This window comes from Gadus chalcogrammus, chromosome 1 (genome assembly GCF_026213295.1).
Source record: "Gadus chalcogrammus isolate NIFS_2021 chromosome 1, NIFS_Gcha_1.0, whole genome shotgun sequence".
NCBI classification, from domain to species: Eukaryota; Metazoa; Chordata; class Actinopteri; order Gadiformes; family Gadidae; genus Gadus; species Gadus chalcogrammus.
Window position 1 is genome coordinate 16,810,300 of NC_079412.1, and position 18,582 is coordinate 16,828,881.

At 47.6% G+C, this 18,582-nt stretch overlaps 1 protein-coding gene across 3 annotated transcripts in view; it reads right to left on the reverse strand.

Moving 5' to 3' along the window:
* LOC130384708 (protein bicaudal D homolog 2-like) overlaps nucleotides 1-18,582 on the reverse strand; it is a 39,815-nt gene continuing 21,233 nt past the window's right edge. Inside the window, exons 3-12 of one of the 3 annotated variants that reach the window (XM_056593045.1) lie at nucleotides 16,766-16,918; nucleotides 15,732-15,946; nucleotides 15,237-15,483; nucleotides 12,997-13,254; nucleotides 12,548-12,751; nucleotides 11,781-12,314; nucleotides 11,072-11,223; nucleotides 5,712-5,976; nucleotides 3,924-4,005; nucleotides 1-2,325 (exon numbers count right to left, since the gene is read on the reverse strand). In XM_056593045.1, the coding sequence (XP_056449020.1) occupies nucleotides 3,958-4,005; nucleotides 5,712-5,976; nucleotides 11,072-11,223; nucleotides 11,781-12,314; nucleotides 12,548-12,751; nucleotides 12,997-13,254; nucleotides 15,237-15,483; nucleotides 15,732-15,946; nucleotides 16,766-16,918 (2,076 nt within the window). In that variant the 3' untranslated portion in view covers nucleotides 1-2,325; nucleotides 3,924-3,957. Of the gene's footprint in view, nucleotides 5,977-11,071; nucleotides 11,224-11,780; nucleotides 12,315-12,547; nucleotides 12,752-12,996; nucleotides 13,255-15,236; nucleotides 15,484-15,731; nucleotides 15,947-16,765; nucleotides 16,919-18,582 lie in introns of all 3 variants that reach the window. The other 2 variants (XM_056593036.1, XM_056593030.1) reach the window with 2 other exon arrangements.

The following is an 18,582-nucleotide window of genomic DNA, read 5'->3' on the forward strand; positions in this document are numbered from 1 at the left end:
ACCCACACAAGACACATCTCTGGACTTTAAGTTACCTTTATTCTTTTTTTTCTCGTTTTTTTTTCTTAACCAGTATGACTACCCCTTACACAAACCATATCTCTCCTGGAAAACAAACAACACTTTTCATAGCGGTATTTCAGCAGTAATACATACGAGACAAAAGACTCGTCTTTTTTTCCTTTTCAAATCTATTTTAGTTTTTTTCTTCTCACCCATTACAAAGTTATACGTTTGTTTTACAATTCTGTGTAAAGGTCCCATAACTGAAAAAAACATGCAAATGACATTTAGCTGTAATCATTATGTCACTAATCATAACGCACATTATTGATAAGAATACAGTACTGCATGACAATTCAAATAAATACAGGTGAAGTCGTTATTTCATATAAAAAGGTATCAAACTCTCAATTATGGAGCAATACTGAACACAATATGACAATATAAAGTTTGCACAGCTAATGTATTATCACAATGCTAGTGCTTCCAGCAAACAGAAAACTTTGAGGTCTTTCAAAATGTAAAACAGTATCAGAATTGCACTTTATCTTTTTACGTTTCTTTTTCCATATTTCAACTTTTAACGCCTCAACAAGCGAGCTTTGGCTATAATGGCACGGTTCAAGCTTGTTGATGCTAATTTAGTTTTCTGTTTCCTGAAAACATTAATGCTTAAAGATGATATAAAAAAGATCAATAATAATAAAAAAATACCACCATAATGAACGACGGAATGAAAAAATGCGCTCACATTTTCCTCCACAATACTATTGATATCACATTACCTTCACCATACATAGCTAGAGTTAGAGATGTTTCCAATAGCCAAACACATACATATCAGATGCATGGAGGGTGTTGTTCATTGGGATTTATTTGGGTTCCCAAAGTGTGAGAAAACCAATCAAAATAAAACATAACTTTTTTTTTTCTCAATATACCCCTGAATGTATTGTATGGACGACTGACCCACATGATTCCCTACAATTAATTTATTTTTATCGAGCCAATTTAAACTGTTTTTCGTTCTTGCAGATAGGGGTCGACCCTTCGCATTTATTGCTGCTCACAGTTACTTTGAACCCAACCCTTTAAAAATAAACATAAAATCCTAGTCTAAGATTCTCCCTTGAAACAATGAAAGGCACTACTGGTTGGAAACAAGAAACTAAACAAATCAGAAAACCGTATCACGTCCCTCGCGAGAGCCGTGGTCCAAACTGAGCCTTTCCCAATGACAAAAAATGTCCCTTTTCATATTCTTGATTCTGTTCAACCTAAACGGTGTACCATGATTTGGCACGATAAGCAAAGGGAGAATGGAACAATTCCAATTTGGAATTTTAATCGATGCACTTGTAGGGAATTCTGTTGGTCAGTGATCCATGTTCAGTGGAACGCCCTTCGGTAAGAAGCTGGGAAAAAAGCGTGTTTTTGTCACACAGTTTTTCTTTCCTTAAACACAACTCACCTTCTTTTGAATCAAGAGCGTTGTCAAGTTTCAGCGCAATTTTTCGAACTATTCCTAGGAATAATAAATACACGAAAAACCCCAGAATTTGATCACCCTGGACTTTTTCTATCAGAGATCATAGTAGAACAAACATAAAGGCTAACGGACAGTGTAAATATATAACCAAGGAAAAAATAAACGTTTTAGATGGTTACAATTCTCACAGACAAAGTCAATTAGTAGGTTGTGGTTTGTGGCGCCTTCCCATATGCAAGAGGCGTTTGCTCATCACAACGTAGAAGTCACATAGGCCTATGATCCTATATATAGCCTACTATGTGTAGATATGGGAAAAAACTCAAACCACTCCACTACGAATTTCTCTGGTTAATAATAGTATGACATTTTCCTATATAATGAAAGTGCACTGAATAATACAAATAATAAAAACTAAAATCCAACATTAAAGTAGAAAAAATAGTTGTCATTACATTGAGAAACAACCTGTTTTCCTTTGCCTTTAAATTGAGGGGTAATTATAATATTGAAGTCACTCATAAATTTCCCACGGAAAGTGTGAGCCTTGTACTTAGAAATCCTGGCTTCTTGCAGCAGCAATTAAAGAAGTGAAGTTTAGCTTGATTCCCATCCATGTCATATTGCATAGCTTAAATGAGACAGCAATGGGGGGAATACAATTAGAAATCTAGCTTTTTGACTGTTTTCATCGTTTGGTTTTCGGCTGGTGTTGCCTTGATATCCTCAAGTCCAAATGATCTATGCTGTGCTAACCTTCGGCGAAACCGATTCAGCAGTGAGAATCGACCTTGTGTCGGTACCTCCTCATCCGGGCAGAACTACTGCAATAACTGGAACAAATGAAGAAAGAAACAACACATCATTAAGGTGAGCATGCTTCCTCTTATGAGTATTAGTGAAAACTGTAGTTTAACAGGGAGGAGCTTGTCACCTCTTTCGAGAAAGAAGACACAGTGACTTGTCGTTAGTCATGGCAAACAGAAAGCATGATCCGAGTTAGTCACCCTGAGCCAGTGTTAAAATAAAGCTTATTATCGGATGCATAAAATGTGGGGCCGACTACAAGCGAGATCACCAAGCGGAAGCCGCTAAGAAGCCAGTGACTCGCTAGTACAACGTTCATTCACTTCCGGGGCAGTTGAAACATCACCCCGCAACCAAAGCAAAGGAGAAAGGCATCACCCAGTGTGACGTGCTGGTTAATAATCATAACAATAACAACAACGAATGAGTTGTGTATTTCACATGCATTTGACATCAATCAGAGATCTGACGATGTACCAGAACGACAACTCAGCAAAACATATTGACGAGTGGGCGGAGCATGTTAGCACAGAGGTAGGAGGAGCTTATTTAAATATTAAAGTGGCAGGTCGTTATGGCGACAGATAAGCTAGACGTTGAATTCAAACTGTATGAAACTATATCCATAACAGGTTATAATCTGAGTACATCCTGGGTTGTTGGGTCTAACTACTGCTCAGTGGTTCCACAGAGCATATACTAGCATTTAGGGGTAACATTTGGACTCTATGTCCCTTGGAAAGTAATTAGTTGATTCAAGGCTAACTCAATGACCATGATCAAGACCAGATTCCTGGTTATCTGTGCTAGCATGTTTAGTTTCTTATGCTAGATTTCTTCACTAGCCTCCTTCTCTAGCTCCCTGCTCCCGGAGCTCCTCGGAAAGTTTTCATCCCTCCGCTTTCAAGAAATATTTACGCAAAAGAAAAAGAAACCCAATATGTCACTCTTGAAAGTTCATTAAAATGAATAACTAAATTAGAAAAGAGTGAGTGAACATGGACCTCCAGAGGAACTTCTCTTCCCCTTAGCCTTTCACTCTGTATGGTGGAATAGCTGTGTCCGTCTCTACACTGCGTGCCTGTTACCTATGGATGTGCTCTTAAGCAGGGTTGGCGCCTTACGTTTTCTGCAATAGAAACAAGCTCCCTCCCTATGTCCCTGAGAGGAAGAAATACTGCAGAGCGATCCTGCAAGATCCTAACCTGAACGCGGTCGTATCAAGAATATAATTGGGGATTTATTCGTACTCGGTATAGTTAGAAAAAAGCAAACACTTTGATTCATCTTGCAGGATCTCCGTACATCAACCCTGCTTTTTTGCATCATAAAGCCTATGTGTTTATGATCCACAAGCAGTACTTTGAATTATCTATACAAGCCCCACTCGTATTGGTTCTTTGTATATGCGCAAGGGTTTAAAGCTATTTTAGATACTAAGACAGTACATAGGTTTATCCTCACACACCCAGAAACAAAGGGACCCCTCTTTGTGAAAATATATACAAACAAGGGTCACAATGCTGAAGATTATGAGACACACACACACACACACACACACGCACACACACACACACACACACACAAGCAAGATGTATGCAATGCGTGTGCGTGAGGACGTTACCTGACATAAAAGATTCCCCACAATCCCTCTTTTTTTAGTTAAAGGGTGAGTGGCGATGTGTGGTGAACAAGCGTCTGACAATCTGTAAAAAGAGTCATATGGGGGCGAACAAGTGACAAGACAAAGGTTAGAGACACCAGGCGTGTGTGTTTTCAAACCACATCAACACACACATGATATCAGAGCTTTAAGGTCAGCTTCCAAGGCTAATGGGGAGAAGGGACGGTGTATTACATCATCAGGTGGACAGGGCGTTACATAAATGTAGATAAATATATATTTCAGGTGATTCGGGTCGGCAGGCACTTTGACTCGTGTCTGACGATGGTCGTTTTTTTTTCCCCGTTAGCAGATTTAGGATCCAAAATCGTTTGGATTTGTGCTCTTTTAGGATTTGCATTTCATTAAATTTGTGTAAAGAAAACAAAACAAAAAAACCTGCATTTTCAACAAAAACTTGTTTATCTGTTTCACAGCAATCCAGATATCGTCTATATCGCGACCAGGGAACCTGGGGGACCTCTGACCAAGCGCACTTGAATTTAGCTATGGAGACCGATTCGTCAGAAGCCATAGTCCAGGCAGGGAGAAGCCTGCCTGGGTTCCAACCGACAACCGAATAACCTGTCTGTTCTTTACAATGTAGAGCCCTGTAGCACATGGGTTTAGATCACACGTCTGAACACAGATACACTGTTGGAAAAATAAATAAAAAAAAGCTTATGAGCATTTCAGCTGCAAAGCCATGCAATTTCTAGTACTGATCATCATCACTACCAAATTGGTGTACAAGCATATTAAAAACAATCCCGTGATTACAAAATAAAATATAAAAACTATATGTGGTCACAGGTGCTCCTTCTCATCCGGTCCGCTGAAGCAATTCGTCAGCTTACCCACTTGTGACTTTGAATTTCGGTCGAGAATGCTCCCAGGGCCAGGGCTTGCCGTCGGAGATTGCATATTTTTCCTTTATTTATTTTTTGTTCATGTAAACATTAATCAGTGACCTGATTGGACAGTGGGTTGCCGGGGCAACATGCGGGTCCTGGGGATTGGCCAGGACACCGAGAAGGTAACGGGGGGTCGTTTCATCAAGGAGCACCCTCGCCAGCAGACAAGCCTAAGGGTAGAAGACGTCACACTCTGAACCAAGGCCGAGAGCGTGACGCCCCCTTCACATATCCCCCGCCCCCTCCCCCCACAGCCTTGACCGCATGACAGTGACCCGGCGGTACAGGGAGGGGGCTCGGAAGACACCTACGCACAAAGCGGGCCACCGTTTTACACCCTACGCACGGACACCAGGACGGTGGCGAAGTATAGACACCCAATAATATCCACAAAAACCATCCCGACTACGACCACAGGGGGGCACACTCCTTATATACCACACACCGAAATGTGTACCGCCCCCGCCCCGTCCGACACCTAGCACACACACTGTACACACACCTGCATTCCCCCTGTAGCGGATACACCAACAGGCAACGAGCAGCCGGTAAGCACGGGGAGGCTAGACACGCCCAGAGGGGCGGACGAACAAGCAAGCGAGTGGGGCTTTTATTCACTAAAGCCAGGGGGGAGGGAGGTGACCCCCTCCCCCCCTCTGTACACAGCGGTCCCGTTGAGGGGGGTCCTATCAGACACCCGGTCTCCCAGTCCTCAGTCGCAGTAGATCTTGTACTTCTCGCTGCAGAAGACCACGGGGCCTCCCATGATGCCGTTGGGCAGGACGTTGCTGATCTCTGGGCGGCCAGAGCCGGCGCAGGTGAGGCTCTGACTTACGTGGGGGGGATTGGGCGTGGCGGCCCCAGAGGTGGCGGTGGCGGCGGCGGCAGCGGCTGCCGCCCGCCCGCGGCCCTTGGCCCGGCTGGCGGCGCCCCCGCGGCGGGTCTGCTCGTGGTCGAACTCCAGGTCCTCCAGCCGCTGCGTGAGCGCCAGCTTCTGCTGGATGGCCATACGCAGCAGGGAGTTGAGGGTCTTCTTCTCGTCCTCGGCCGCCGACAGCTGCCGCTGCATGGCGTCCAGCTGCGTGACGTACTCGTCACAGCTGCAGGAGGGCAGAACGAATAGAAGGGTTGGTTTATTAGAAGATTTACGTTTTTTCTTTACTTCCTATAATCAGCAGGGGGCAGTAGCAGCTTCCATAATCAAATTAAATAGCGATGATGAATTAAGATGAAACGGGAAGTCCCTAATTAGGAATTCAGATTTAAAAATCACAATTGTCAACTTGTTATTTGATGCATTTATTTAATTGTGACATTAAGAAAAGTATAATGAAAAGATGTAGCATTTGTATCACGACCTTTCACCTAGTTGGGCAGTATCCCCAACCACCACCAGGTGGAGCCCTACACCCAAACAAAAACGACCTGGATACCTCACCTAACCTCCTATCATTATATTATCTTCCGTTATCAGCATTTTTCAAACCATTAAGTAGTTAGTATTTCAGGTATCATTCAAATACAATGACAATATTAACTTGCCAATATGCAGAAATGCAGAAACTGCTAAAATACTGTTTAAGTTATTTTCACCCTCATTGGAGGAGCGGCTAGGGGTGGAAGTCATGGGGGTATTGAAACATTCATGAGGTGAGACGTTAAAGTACGCCATTTTAGAGGTTATCTGAATGCCAGGAGAAGGCGTGTGTACCTGGAGGCCCTTAATAATAGATCAGACACAAAAGCATGAACGCATTAACCTACAGGGTCTCCATGGAGATTCCCTTCCTCCGGATCCTAGAGACCAAACAGGAGGACGGGGAGGAAGAGGAGGAAGCGATGGAGAGACTCGATAAGTGAAGATGAGTTGGAGAATGGAAAGTCCATGACTGAAGGCTAGAGCTCCAATTTTGGGAAGATACGTTAGCAAGATTGATAGCCTTTATATAGTAATATCAGTCTGAAGCATGCCATTCCATTAGAGTCATGTTCTGCCATTTTGGAAAAAAGCCCCCAGCGATGAATTATGGCCTCATCACACCCTTGTCTCCCTTTGCCCTTCAGTGTGAGAGTGTGTGTTGGACACGTGTGTTTCGAAGCGTTGACAGGTGTATAAACTGGGTCATCTGCCGGAATATGAAGGCACATCTGTCTCGCTCTCCCCATGCCCCCTGCTCATCGCCATGAGCTCCGTCCTTTTCTCCCTCACCAGCAGATTCTTGCTTTCCCTCTTCAACCACCTAGCTAATTTCTGTATCTCTCGATCTCCGCCTCGTCTTTTTCTCACTGCATTTCCTGGTCGCTCTCCCTCCCTCAAGCTTCCTCCTCTCTCCCCCCCTTTCTCACTGTGGTTAACGGGTTTCTCTCCCTCGCTGTCTCCCTCCCTCTCCATTATCCGTTGTGTTGGGCTGCTGACCGGACCGTTTGAAGGGGCGTTCTTCAAGACAGGACCGCCACACCTCAGTGGAGGGAGCGGCAGGCCCCTCAACCTTGTTTACAAGCGGTATACAACGCTGTAGGCTCATGTCATTTAGCCTCTGTTTAACATGTTTTCTTTAGAAAAAATACCACTCGCCCTGAAGTATTGCTAGTAAAAGAGTATATTTACTCTGTGTGGGTTCACTCACTGTGCCTGAAGCTATTGGAGATGTACTCACAAGCCTCGCTCAAAAAACCTACACAGCAACACAGCGTTTGTGTGTTCTCCAGTTTTATTCCCTTATCTTCTAATTCTCACATCCACACTTCTGATTGGTCAACTCAAAAGGTCACAATGTTGTTGTGTTCTGAGCATGTGGAGGGGGTAGGGTGGAGGGGTGGTGGGTGGTGCTCTCTGAACTCGTAACCTCAGCCGACTAGCCCAGGGCGAACGCACACCTTGCCCCCTCGCCTTGTGTCCAAGGGTTTGATTCCCAGTGGGACACACAGCTGGACAATGAGGATCAGTGCTGCTTCATTACACCCAGTGTGGGGCGGCGGGCTCTCCCTGTGAGGAGCAGCAGCACTTAATGAGGGAGGGGACGGCCGGCGGGGGGCCGCAGGGAGGGTCTGGGAGCTTTTTCCCGGGAAAGAAAATCAGGGTCTCTGTTGTCGGAATGAGCTGAACACAATGGAGGCCTTTCTTAGGGCCGGCTGGACGAGGGGTGTGTGTGTGTGTGTGTGTGTGTGTGTGTGTGTGTGTGTGTGTGTGTGTGTGTGTGTGTGTGTGTGTGTGTGTGTGTGTGTGTGTGTGTGTGTGTGTGTGTGTGTGTGTGTGTGTGTGTGTGTGTGTGTGTGTGTCTCACGGATGAACACTTGCCACATTCAAAACATTGAATCCCTCGAGGCTGGTTTACATTTTAGTCTGACGTCAGGCGATAGGCTTTCTACCTTAAAACAAAGCTGTGCATGTACCAACCACTCCACACACACACACACCAACAAACACACGTATAAGTCACTTACCACACTCATGTGTAAATAGCAGTAGCATAAATATGTGTTTAATTATGCTTAAATATGTGCTGTGTGTCAAAATGTTGCCCTTACACAACCCCCCCAAAGGAACACACCCCCATCCCCCAAACCAGCTTTTCAGACACTTCTGTTGTCTGCTCCTCATTGGTCATGGATGGTGGGCCATCATAAAGAGTGTGTGTATGTGTGTGTATATGTTTGTGTGTGTGTGTGTGTGTCTGTTTGTGTATGCGTTGGATGTGTATGAGTGTGTGGTCAACAAAAATACAAACCAGTCGTAGATATAATGAGTGCGTGTGTTAGAGGAACTCGATTTGGTTCACTCACTGACCAAGAAGAAAGAGCAGGAACGTGTTGAGGCATATCGCTGGAATGTAAGGGGGTCGGAGATTATACTGTCGAACATGACACCAGTACAGCACAGACTGCTGCTGGAAAAACATACGCCTCTGTGCAACCTCCCGCACACACCCACACCCACACAGCAACAGCATAAGCTAACTCAAGATAACATACATGGCTACGTGTTGATCCAAGTGGATTACACATAGTGATTAAAACAACAACAAGATCCTCCCGAAGTTGACCACGGTCTGCAACATCTCTGCAATCTTAATCCATGACCACCCCTTCCTTCCTCCCCCCTCTCACTCTTTTTGTCCAGAATACTAGCAGTCCCGGGGTCTGGCGGAAGAGGGGGGGGGGGTATGAAGGGGCAGAAGAGGAGACGGGGAGTGTGGGAAACCTCTGCCAAGCCGGTCCCCTGGCCCCTCAGAGGGGCCTTCGTCCTTCTCCCGGTCCCACTCCAACCCAGCAGCATCTGGGCCCTCATTTACATACCAATAACACCGTAAACAGACTCTACGTTAGCCCTGCCTGGCGTGTTCGCTCCCCTAAATCACTGGCAGGCTAATAGGCAGTGGCCTCTTATAACCTTCCAACACACGTGGTGTGTGTATGTGTGTGTGTGTTGAGGGAAGACATTGATTTAACACAGCGCGTTCCATTCCCTTACACGGGCAGCATGCCGAGCAGTAATGGCTGTCTGCCGTCTACAGACACACCGAGACACGTCCTAGATGGCTCCTCTTCCACACAGAATGTCAACTACGAAAGATAACAAGGAACGCTGGCTGTGGCGGCTGAGTTTGACAATAAACAACAATAAACCTTCTGCTTAACACCACTTCTGTTTATATTTAGCCACGTCACTCACTTCCATTGAGCGTCCCTCTCCCACCCACTATGTCTGGATGTCCGATTCTCTGCACTGCACCAAAACTGTCATGACAACGCAATGTCATATATATGCTGACGCAGACGTTCTCCTCCTGTTACTAATTGAGCCTGTGCAGGAATATGGACTGACTTCGGCACATTCAACCTGAAATGGAGAAAGGTAGGTATTGAATGGCAGCCAGGTGGGTGAGATGAAGGGCAAGGGAGAACATGATGCCCACAGCATCAACAATGCCTTGTTTACCACGGACCAGAGAGGCCTTTGAACGCAGCAGTGGGCAGTGACCAACACCGGGTATGAGGAAACATGGAGGAAACTCTGTTTTGGACTTGTGTGTTGTTTGAGTGATGAGCTTTAAGCCTTACATGTGTTTGTTGTTATTGTCACAACAATAGACCCAGCCCCCCACACACACACACTCCAAACCCTGTGTATTGCAAGCTGAGGTAGGGATTACAAACAAACCTTTGGCCTGCTTCTTATAGGAATCAGGAAGCTTAATGATGGGGTAAGCAGCACCTCCCTCTGCTCCACACACACACACACACACACACACACACACACACACACACACACACACACACACACACACACACACACACACACACACACACACACACACACACACACACACACACACACACACACACACACACGTCACCAATCTTTGCAGAATCAGAGTCGGCCTCCAAAACTCCAAAATAAGACCAGAAAAAAAAAAAATGTCACCACTCCAAGACACATACGTATTGATACACAAGGGAAATACTTAACCCGCCATACTCTACAAGAATATGCAGACGCATAGCATATGGTGTGGATCTGATAAACATAGATGACCCAGTTGTTGTTCTGGATTGTCATGGTGTCCTATAGGTGGCCTGACGGTGCCAGATGGTGTCACCACGGCATTAACACACCAGTATTATTGTGGTCTAATGTTGACTCTCTGGGATCATGCGCAGCATGCCCTCAGGCTCTGGGGAGCCCAGCTACACACTTGGCTCTTAAAATCACACACAAGTTTCAGGTGTCTCTTATGGCAGCTGCTCTGAGATTAACGGCTGTGGACATCGATGTGGGCTTTGGATGACATGTTATGATCGACTTAATAAAATTGCAAAATTAACGTGCACCAAGGAGTGTAGTGAGGTGCTGCTCATCACTGGACATTTTTGCTTTGGCGAGCAAATCTTTCTTTGTACTACATTATACCACAGATAGTTCCGACCAAGCAATCTGATTCGTCTGAACATTGAGTACGTGTTCGAATCAAGGTATTAGGTTGGACCCAATGCATTTTCATGCAAAGGGAGATGCAACCAATTGCCCCACAATGCACAAAGATAAGCTACTTTCTTTTGTTTGTCACCGTCGTAAAATGGGAATACTAAAATCAAGGGTGGGTGCTTTACTGTATGGTGTCCCACACCGTACCCTACTGAGGCAGTGCAGTCATGCAGGGTAGAAGAGAGTTGGTGTACAGGCGAGGGTCTTACCGTGTGGCGAACATGGCTCTGAGAGAGGAGAAGGTGGCGGCGTCCTCTTTGAGGGTCTTCAGCTCGTTCCTCAGCTTCATCACCGTCTCTGTCACCATGGCCTTCTCGTTCTCATACTTGCTCTTCAGGTTGGTCAGAGCCACCTCTGCTGTCTGGGAGGAGAGACCGGGTTTAGAGCATTGCAAGAAGGACACAGGGCTGACTGATGGCTGAATGAAAATCGAATTGTCCGTAATGTGGGCCACATGAGCTGCATTGTCCTCTCTAGGTCACACGCATTTGGTTAACATTGCCCCTGTGACCTGTAAACAAACTATAAATGTTATGTGGTTGAGTAAAGTAGTAAAATGAACAACAGGTAGCACGCTTTAGTTTTATTTATGGGTTTCATGGCTCTATTTATCCAGACTGGGTCAGGCACCGAGACGCCACACAGAATCTTTATAATCTTTAATCTTAATAGCCACAAGAGCAACTGGGCACGAGTTCTAATTCTGTGTTATACTACTCCTCTGGGTCTGTATAACTAAACAAACCGGCCAGCTGACGCCACACGGCCAGCCACAACTGTTTATCATAGATCTCAGCAGCAGGGCATGTGACGGGACAGCTGAACTCACCATACTAGAATAAACCAAAGGTCCCTTCATCGTCACCAACTACAGCAAAAAACCCTGTCTAACCGTGGAGGATTCTGAAACAGACGGACCTGCTTGTTGGCCTTCAGCACCGTGCGGAGCGTGGCGATCTGCTCCCTCTTGGTGCTCAGCAGGGACTTGAGCTTCAGGATCTCCCCCATGCAGGCCTCCTTGTCCTTGTCGGCCACGGTGCCCAGCTCCAGGGAGGCCACGCGCTGCCGGGACAGCTCCGTGGTGCGGTCCACCGCCATCTGCAGGTGCTTGATCTGGTCGCGGATGATGGCTACCAGGTTGTAGACGTTCATGGGCTCGCGCCGGGAGTCCGACGCCGGCGGGGAGGGCAGGGAGGGCGGGGAGACCGAGTCCCCGAGGTCGGCGGGGAACAGGCCCTTGGTGAGCAGGATGGGCGAGCGGCGGCCGCGTCCCTCGGGGCTGCTGCGGCCGCCCTTGCCCTGCTTGTAGAAGTCCAGCATGACGCGGTTGGGCGTCTCGTTGTTGCACATGCACACGTGGTTGTAGAGGGTGGCCAGCTCCTCGCTGAAGGTGACCAGCTCGTCCTGGGCCACGCTCAGGCTGCCCTGGGATTCGCCGGCCACGTCGCTCACCTTATCACGCACACACACACACACACACACACACACACAAACATAAACCTTGATTAAGCTGTCTTTAACGAGCGAAGACCTGGCTAAACCCGAAGTCACGCCAAGATTACGCTAAAGGTTAGGGATAGCCTCACGCTAACATCTCCATGGATTCCCAACCCTTTGTAAGATCGTCTTATGTAAGTCGGTGAATATCCTCTCCTCGTGCCTAATGCCTCCCGCCGGTGCCTCACCTTGCGCAGCTCCTTCTCCAGCCTGTTCTTCTCCTGCCGGTCCACCAGGCTGATCTTCTCCAGGCAGGCCAGCTTCCCGCCCAGCGTGGTGACGTCGATCTCCAGGCGGCTGCGGTCATCCTCGTAGCGGGACTGGCAGGCCTGGTACTCGGCCTTCAGAGTCTTCAGCTCCTCCTTCAGCTCCCCGGCCTCCGACAGAGCAACCTGACGCAGGCAGAGACACTCCATCAGTCCATCATCAATCCCACTTAGTTTGGCTCGTTCGGGATGGACAGTTTGTGTTTTTTTTTTTTTTTTTTTAAACAGTGCATACAGTGCACAGCTAGCACTACTCATTGTTGGAGAAATATCACTCAACTGGTAGCATTTACAGCCTTGTCACTACAACACCTATATCTGGTAGCAATACCTGCGTACTTTTGCCAGTTGTTTTACCTCATCGCACTCACCTTGTACTTGCACTCCAGGATCTCGGGCCCGTTGATGTCCACCTCGTAGTAGTCTCCGTCCTCGTTGCTGTCGCGCTCCTTCTCGTTGTCCAGGGCCGACTGCCGCTCCTTGCTGGCCTGCAGCTTGCGCATGGCGGCCAGGTTCTCCGTGAGGCGGCCCACCTTCTCCTGGTGCTCTGACAGGGCCCCGTTGGCCTGCTCCAGCTGCTTCTGGGATTCCTGCAGGTTGCCCAGCAGGTTCACCTTCTCGCGCTCCATCTGGGGGGCCGAGGGAGGGCGATTAATATGGGATGTTCTTGTTCTGAGTACCCCCTTTCTCATCTGGAGTCCCATTCCGGTCATTTCACAAATGGATTTGTTGGAAGGGGGTTCTAAGGACGTGGATGATACGAGCGACTCCTCTCTCGGGCCCAGCGTAATAGATCCATCACATCGACGGATTGTCTGTCATGTGGTAACTCTACCCTGGCGTTGTGGCTTGCGTTGCCAGATAATGCGAGACCCCGCCAGCTCCCTCTGGTCCTGCGGGGATGGGCAGCAGCGTCAGGGTGACCTTAAGGAGCAACTGGACTGGGCTCAAGTCTGGGCTGGCAGTGAGCGCACTGGGTCTCCTTACGTTCAAACGTACACAAAGCAATGCATGCTGGTGAAGCACTGAGCTATTTCAGCATGTGTGTTAGTGTGTTTGGTGTGTTGATAAATCAAGGCCAGCTAGGATGGCCCCACCCTTGTGCAATGTACTGCATATTTGTTCACATTATATTTGGACAACTAGATAAAAATGGGGCAGATGGTCTAAAGATGAGCTCTTGACACGCAATAACTACATCTGCATTAGAGCCCGTCTTCCTAATCTAGGTTTTACAGAAGACAGTCTCAATGTTAAGCTATAAGAAATGTTCACACAGATATAATACTACTTACTATTTTAGGCTAAATTCTGCTGTTCATCATAAGATCTCAAAAGCAGCAGTCCTATTCAATCAAGAATCCCCAACATGATAATGTGAACATGCAAATGAATTGCTAAGACATCAAGAACTTGCTATAATGTACATGTCCTAATGCGACCCAACATGACCTACATCATCTAAGAGGGCCTGTAGGCCACCGGAGGACTACGCTTCCAATTACCACCATCTCGCACGCACAACTCTTCATTTTGTTCTCGCCGCAGCCATTTTAGATCCAGCTGCAGACTATGGAGGTTGAGTCACTAAGAGTGAAACAGCGTCACACCGATGAGTAAGTACTTTCGATTGATAGGATTGATGGGCCAGCTCCAGCTGGACGGAGAGAGGAGGGTGGAGGGAAGCACCACAGAGCAGAGCCGAGGAATGGTGATGCACTCCCTCTGTTCCTGCCTGTGATCTGTGGAGTGACCCGACCGAGTGGCTGGACACTCGACGCTGGTTTAGAACCCAACAATGGCCTCTAGATTAAAATAGTGTACATACCAGGGCATCGCCAAGGAAACCTTGGGCTTCTCTTATTAACCTGACACCCGGGTTCCCCTTTCAAGATGCATCTCAAGGTTGAACCCTGGAGGCCCCAAAAGCGGCCGCCGTCCTCCGTAGGTAACCAGATTCCACGCTCGTAACCATGGGGACCATCATCAACGAGACGCGGGGGGTTGAGGTGCATGCAGATGGTAGATCCACCCGTAGCCACCTCCTGCCGGCTGGCTGTCGCAGCGACTAGTGCTGCTCCCGATGGGGGGGGGATTAACATTGCTCCATCAGAATATTTATCCCTGCCTTAGCCCTGCCATGGATCAAGCCGATGTGCTCCCCTGAATCCCTCACACCTCTCCCAACACCCTATCGTCAGCCGAAGGACACTTTCCACTGTCCTCTGCTTCAACTGAGGCAGCAGGTACTGGAACAGTGCTTGCTGACGATTGTGCAAGGGCTGCAGATAAATTAGTAGAGGGGGATGGAGGTGGGAACTGGGGTTCTTTATGCAAGACAATCTCTTCACATTGAAGGGATTTTCTAAAGGAAGATATAGAAAATGGATCTATTGTACCATAATATAAGACGACATTTACACAATGTCTCAATTGACAGACTCAATTCAGATTCTCATCTCGAGAAAAACAAAACTAGTTGTCATTTGTTAGATTTGGCTCTATAGACACATTGTCATGCTATGGCTTCTCAAACCCTCTGCTGGTTAGAAGACATCTTGTTAATTCTGTTGCACTTCTACTTTTACTTTGTGTGCAGTGGAACCCCCACCTGCAGCAGCTGCTGTTTGAGCTTCTGGATCTCGGAGATGTTGAGTTCGCTCAGCAGGTCGTCCACCAGGCTCGGCGCCGGGCGGAACAGGTCCTCCTTGTTGGGCGCAGAGTCGCGGTTGTCCTCGGCGATGGCCTGGGCCAGCTTGCTGAAGCCGTTCTCGTAGGCGCTGAGGGCGTCGTCGTTGTTGGGCTCGATGCCGGAGTCGTCGCTGAACTTCAGGCCGTCCAGAGAGATGTTGAGCGGGCTGTGGGGCGGGAGGAGGAGGAGGAGATGTTGATCAATATGCTTGTTCCTTATGAAGAGGAGAGGTTGGTGATCCTTGTATACACACACACATACACACACACACACACAGAAAGAGAGAGAGAGACAGAGATACAGAGAGAGAGAGACAGACCTAGAGAGAGAGAGTCAGACATAAAGAGAGAGACAGATATACAGATATAAGCCCATCATTGACCCACTTCCCCCCCCCCCCCCCCGGAGTCTTACCTGTGGTAGAGGGAGTCCCCGATGGTCATGTAGTGGGACAGCTCCTTCCTCAGGGAGGCCTTGAGCTCGCGCTCCGTCTTGATGGTCTCCAGGGCCTCCCCCAGCTGCCGCTCGGCGATCTCCTTCAGGCGCACCGCGTCCTCCAGCTGGCTGTTCAGGAACTGAGTGTCCTCCTCCAGACGCCGGATCTCGTGCTTCAGGCCCTCGAACTCCACCTGGGGGAGAACAAGGGGGGTTTAAGGTTTGGAGGGTGGTGCAGGGAACACAGCCCCCGTCACACGTAGCCGGATGACATGGGTGGGGTGGCGGGGGGGGGGAGTAGGTGCATTCGTCCCAATTTAATCCAATTCGTTCCGATTGTGAAATAGAATTGTGTCTTAGTTAAAATCGCGCCATACTCGTATGATTGATATATCAACCATGTGGGAGTTCATATCATAATAGAGTCAACAGTGGCAAGGTCATATGGAGAGAATTATCAGCTTCAAAATAAAGCCGGCCCCAAATGAAAATACTCTTAATGGATATTCAGGGTGTGTGTGCGCTAGCTATAGAGGATTCTGTTTATTTTAATCCACCCATCCCTTTGAATTAAACCACCCGGTTGGATGTCTTTTCAACCATTAAGAGGGTGCGTTGAATGTAGGGAGGATCACGTTGGTTTTAAACCAGGGCCTTAACCTTAGAGGCCAGGAAACAAAAAGACAAAAATGGCTGCAATAGTGTTTAATCAGATAAAGAAATCTAAATGTAGCTGTGCTCATACCTCTCTGATGTGCCCCACTGTGCATACATGCGTCACCTTGTATGTCAATTAAATAAAAGCATGCTCTAATTAAACAGAAAAAAGAGAAAATGATATGTTCTGTGGTGTGCTAACTTGGTATAAATGATTGGCAGAAATGTCGATCGATTATAGCGATTCTCTCTTAGTAGCCTGCAGGTTTCCATCTAGATTTGGAGGACCATGCCCTCCTAACTGCACATACACACATTCAGTTCACACTCATGTGCTGTTTGGGGCTCCCTCTCACCTGGGTCTGCTTCAGCATGGACACCTGCTTCTGCAGGGAGATGTTCTCCTCCTCCAGCTCTGTGTAGTCCTGCAGCAGCCGCGCCTCCCGGAACTTGTACTCCTTGACGTCATCCCGGAGCCGGACCCTCTCCAGCTCGTCCCCCTGGTAGCTCTGGAGGGGGGAGGGGGAGGGGGAGAGAAGGAAGCTGTCAGAGGTTGGCTTTTCAATCTTGCCCGAGTGAGTGCTGCGGTGAGGCGACAGTGATTGATTGGATGTAGTCACATCAATATGTGTGTGTGGTCTTAAACATGTAAATCTTCATGGCTAAGGATGTCCACCAAATCCCATCTGGTCTGCTCTGTTAAATGCAGTGTGCCTTTGTGTGCGTAAGGTGTTGAGAGAGAGAGAGAGAGAGAGAGAGAGAGAGAGAGAGAGAGAGAGAGAGAGAGAGAGAGAGAGAGAGAGAGAGAGAGAGAGAGAGAGAGAGAGAGAGAGAGAGAGAGAGAGAGAGAGAGAGAGAGAGAGAGAGAGAGAGAGAGAGAGAGAGAGAGAGAGAGAGAGAGAGAGAGAGAGAGAGAGAGAGAGAGAGAGAGAGAGAGAGAGAGAGAGAGAGAGACACATACGGAGACAGAGCGTGTGTGTGTGTCTAGAGGCGGCAAGTGTCTTCTTGGGCAATTGGCCACCAGCTTGATTTGCTGCCAGCTTTGATTGCCATACTGACATTATAGACACTTATGGTGAGAGATGATGAATGACTGGGACTCTTAACAGTGGAGTCTGCCAATGTGACAGAACGTGGAATCGGTCGGTTGAGTATATAAAATTAATTGGTACATGAAGGTGTTATGTACGAATTAAATAATACCCCCTGTAACATAAAGCCACAATCGTATGAGTGTTTGAGAGTCCATTTGCTAGTTCTACAGCACAGCCAGATACGCGTGATATAAAATGACAAGCGAAAGTGAGCGACACGCCATCTTTGCTATTTCCTCTACAGTTGCAATTACAACTCTAACACCTTTCCGGGGCCCTCCCAGTGACGGGCCAAAGCTAATCCTGAAAGCCCCAGCCAGCAGCTGGGAGCGTGGCTCAGGAACAACGCTTTGAAATCAAGAGACACTGACCAAAGGAGGTGTATGGTTTCCACTGCTTTCATCTAAATGAATTCACACTGTGCGTGTGCGTGAGCGTGCGTGAGTATGTGTGTGTTCTTGTCTCTTCATGAAGCCATGCAACACACCTTGTTGTCACCACGCTCCACCCCATCAAGTCACATGACCCCCAAATACACAACCTCGACAGCTATATCTGCATAGACCGAATACTTTACTCAAGCGACTTGTCGACAACGAAAGTGACAATCTGATCACTCTTCAGCAGTTTTGTTTCCATATCCCAGATGACCAGGAATACATGTTTCCTTGTTAGCTGGGAGGCAATTATTAGTAAAAATGTTGCAGAGCTGGGCCCAGATGATGTTTCATGCGGCATTAATATTCAGCAGCGTTCCCACATTTGTAATGAGTGCGGGTGTTTGCTGCCTGCATGAAAGCCTTGACGTTGATTCATTACTGAATAATGCATGTGCTTAGCACAGAGATCAGGCCTTCCCCTAGGCCCATACACTGGGGTCATATCAAATAGCCGGTGTTCCCTAGACAGCCCCAATAGAAAGGAACATTTATTTTATGGAGGAATTGGATATCACTCGAACCAGCTGGATATTGACTGGATGCTGATGACTTCAAAATGGGAATTCTTATCTTTGACGAAAGGGAATAATCAATTTGTGGGTCTGGTGATTGGGAAAGAGCAGTGTTGGATGTAATGGC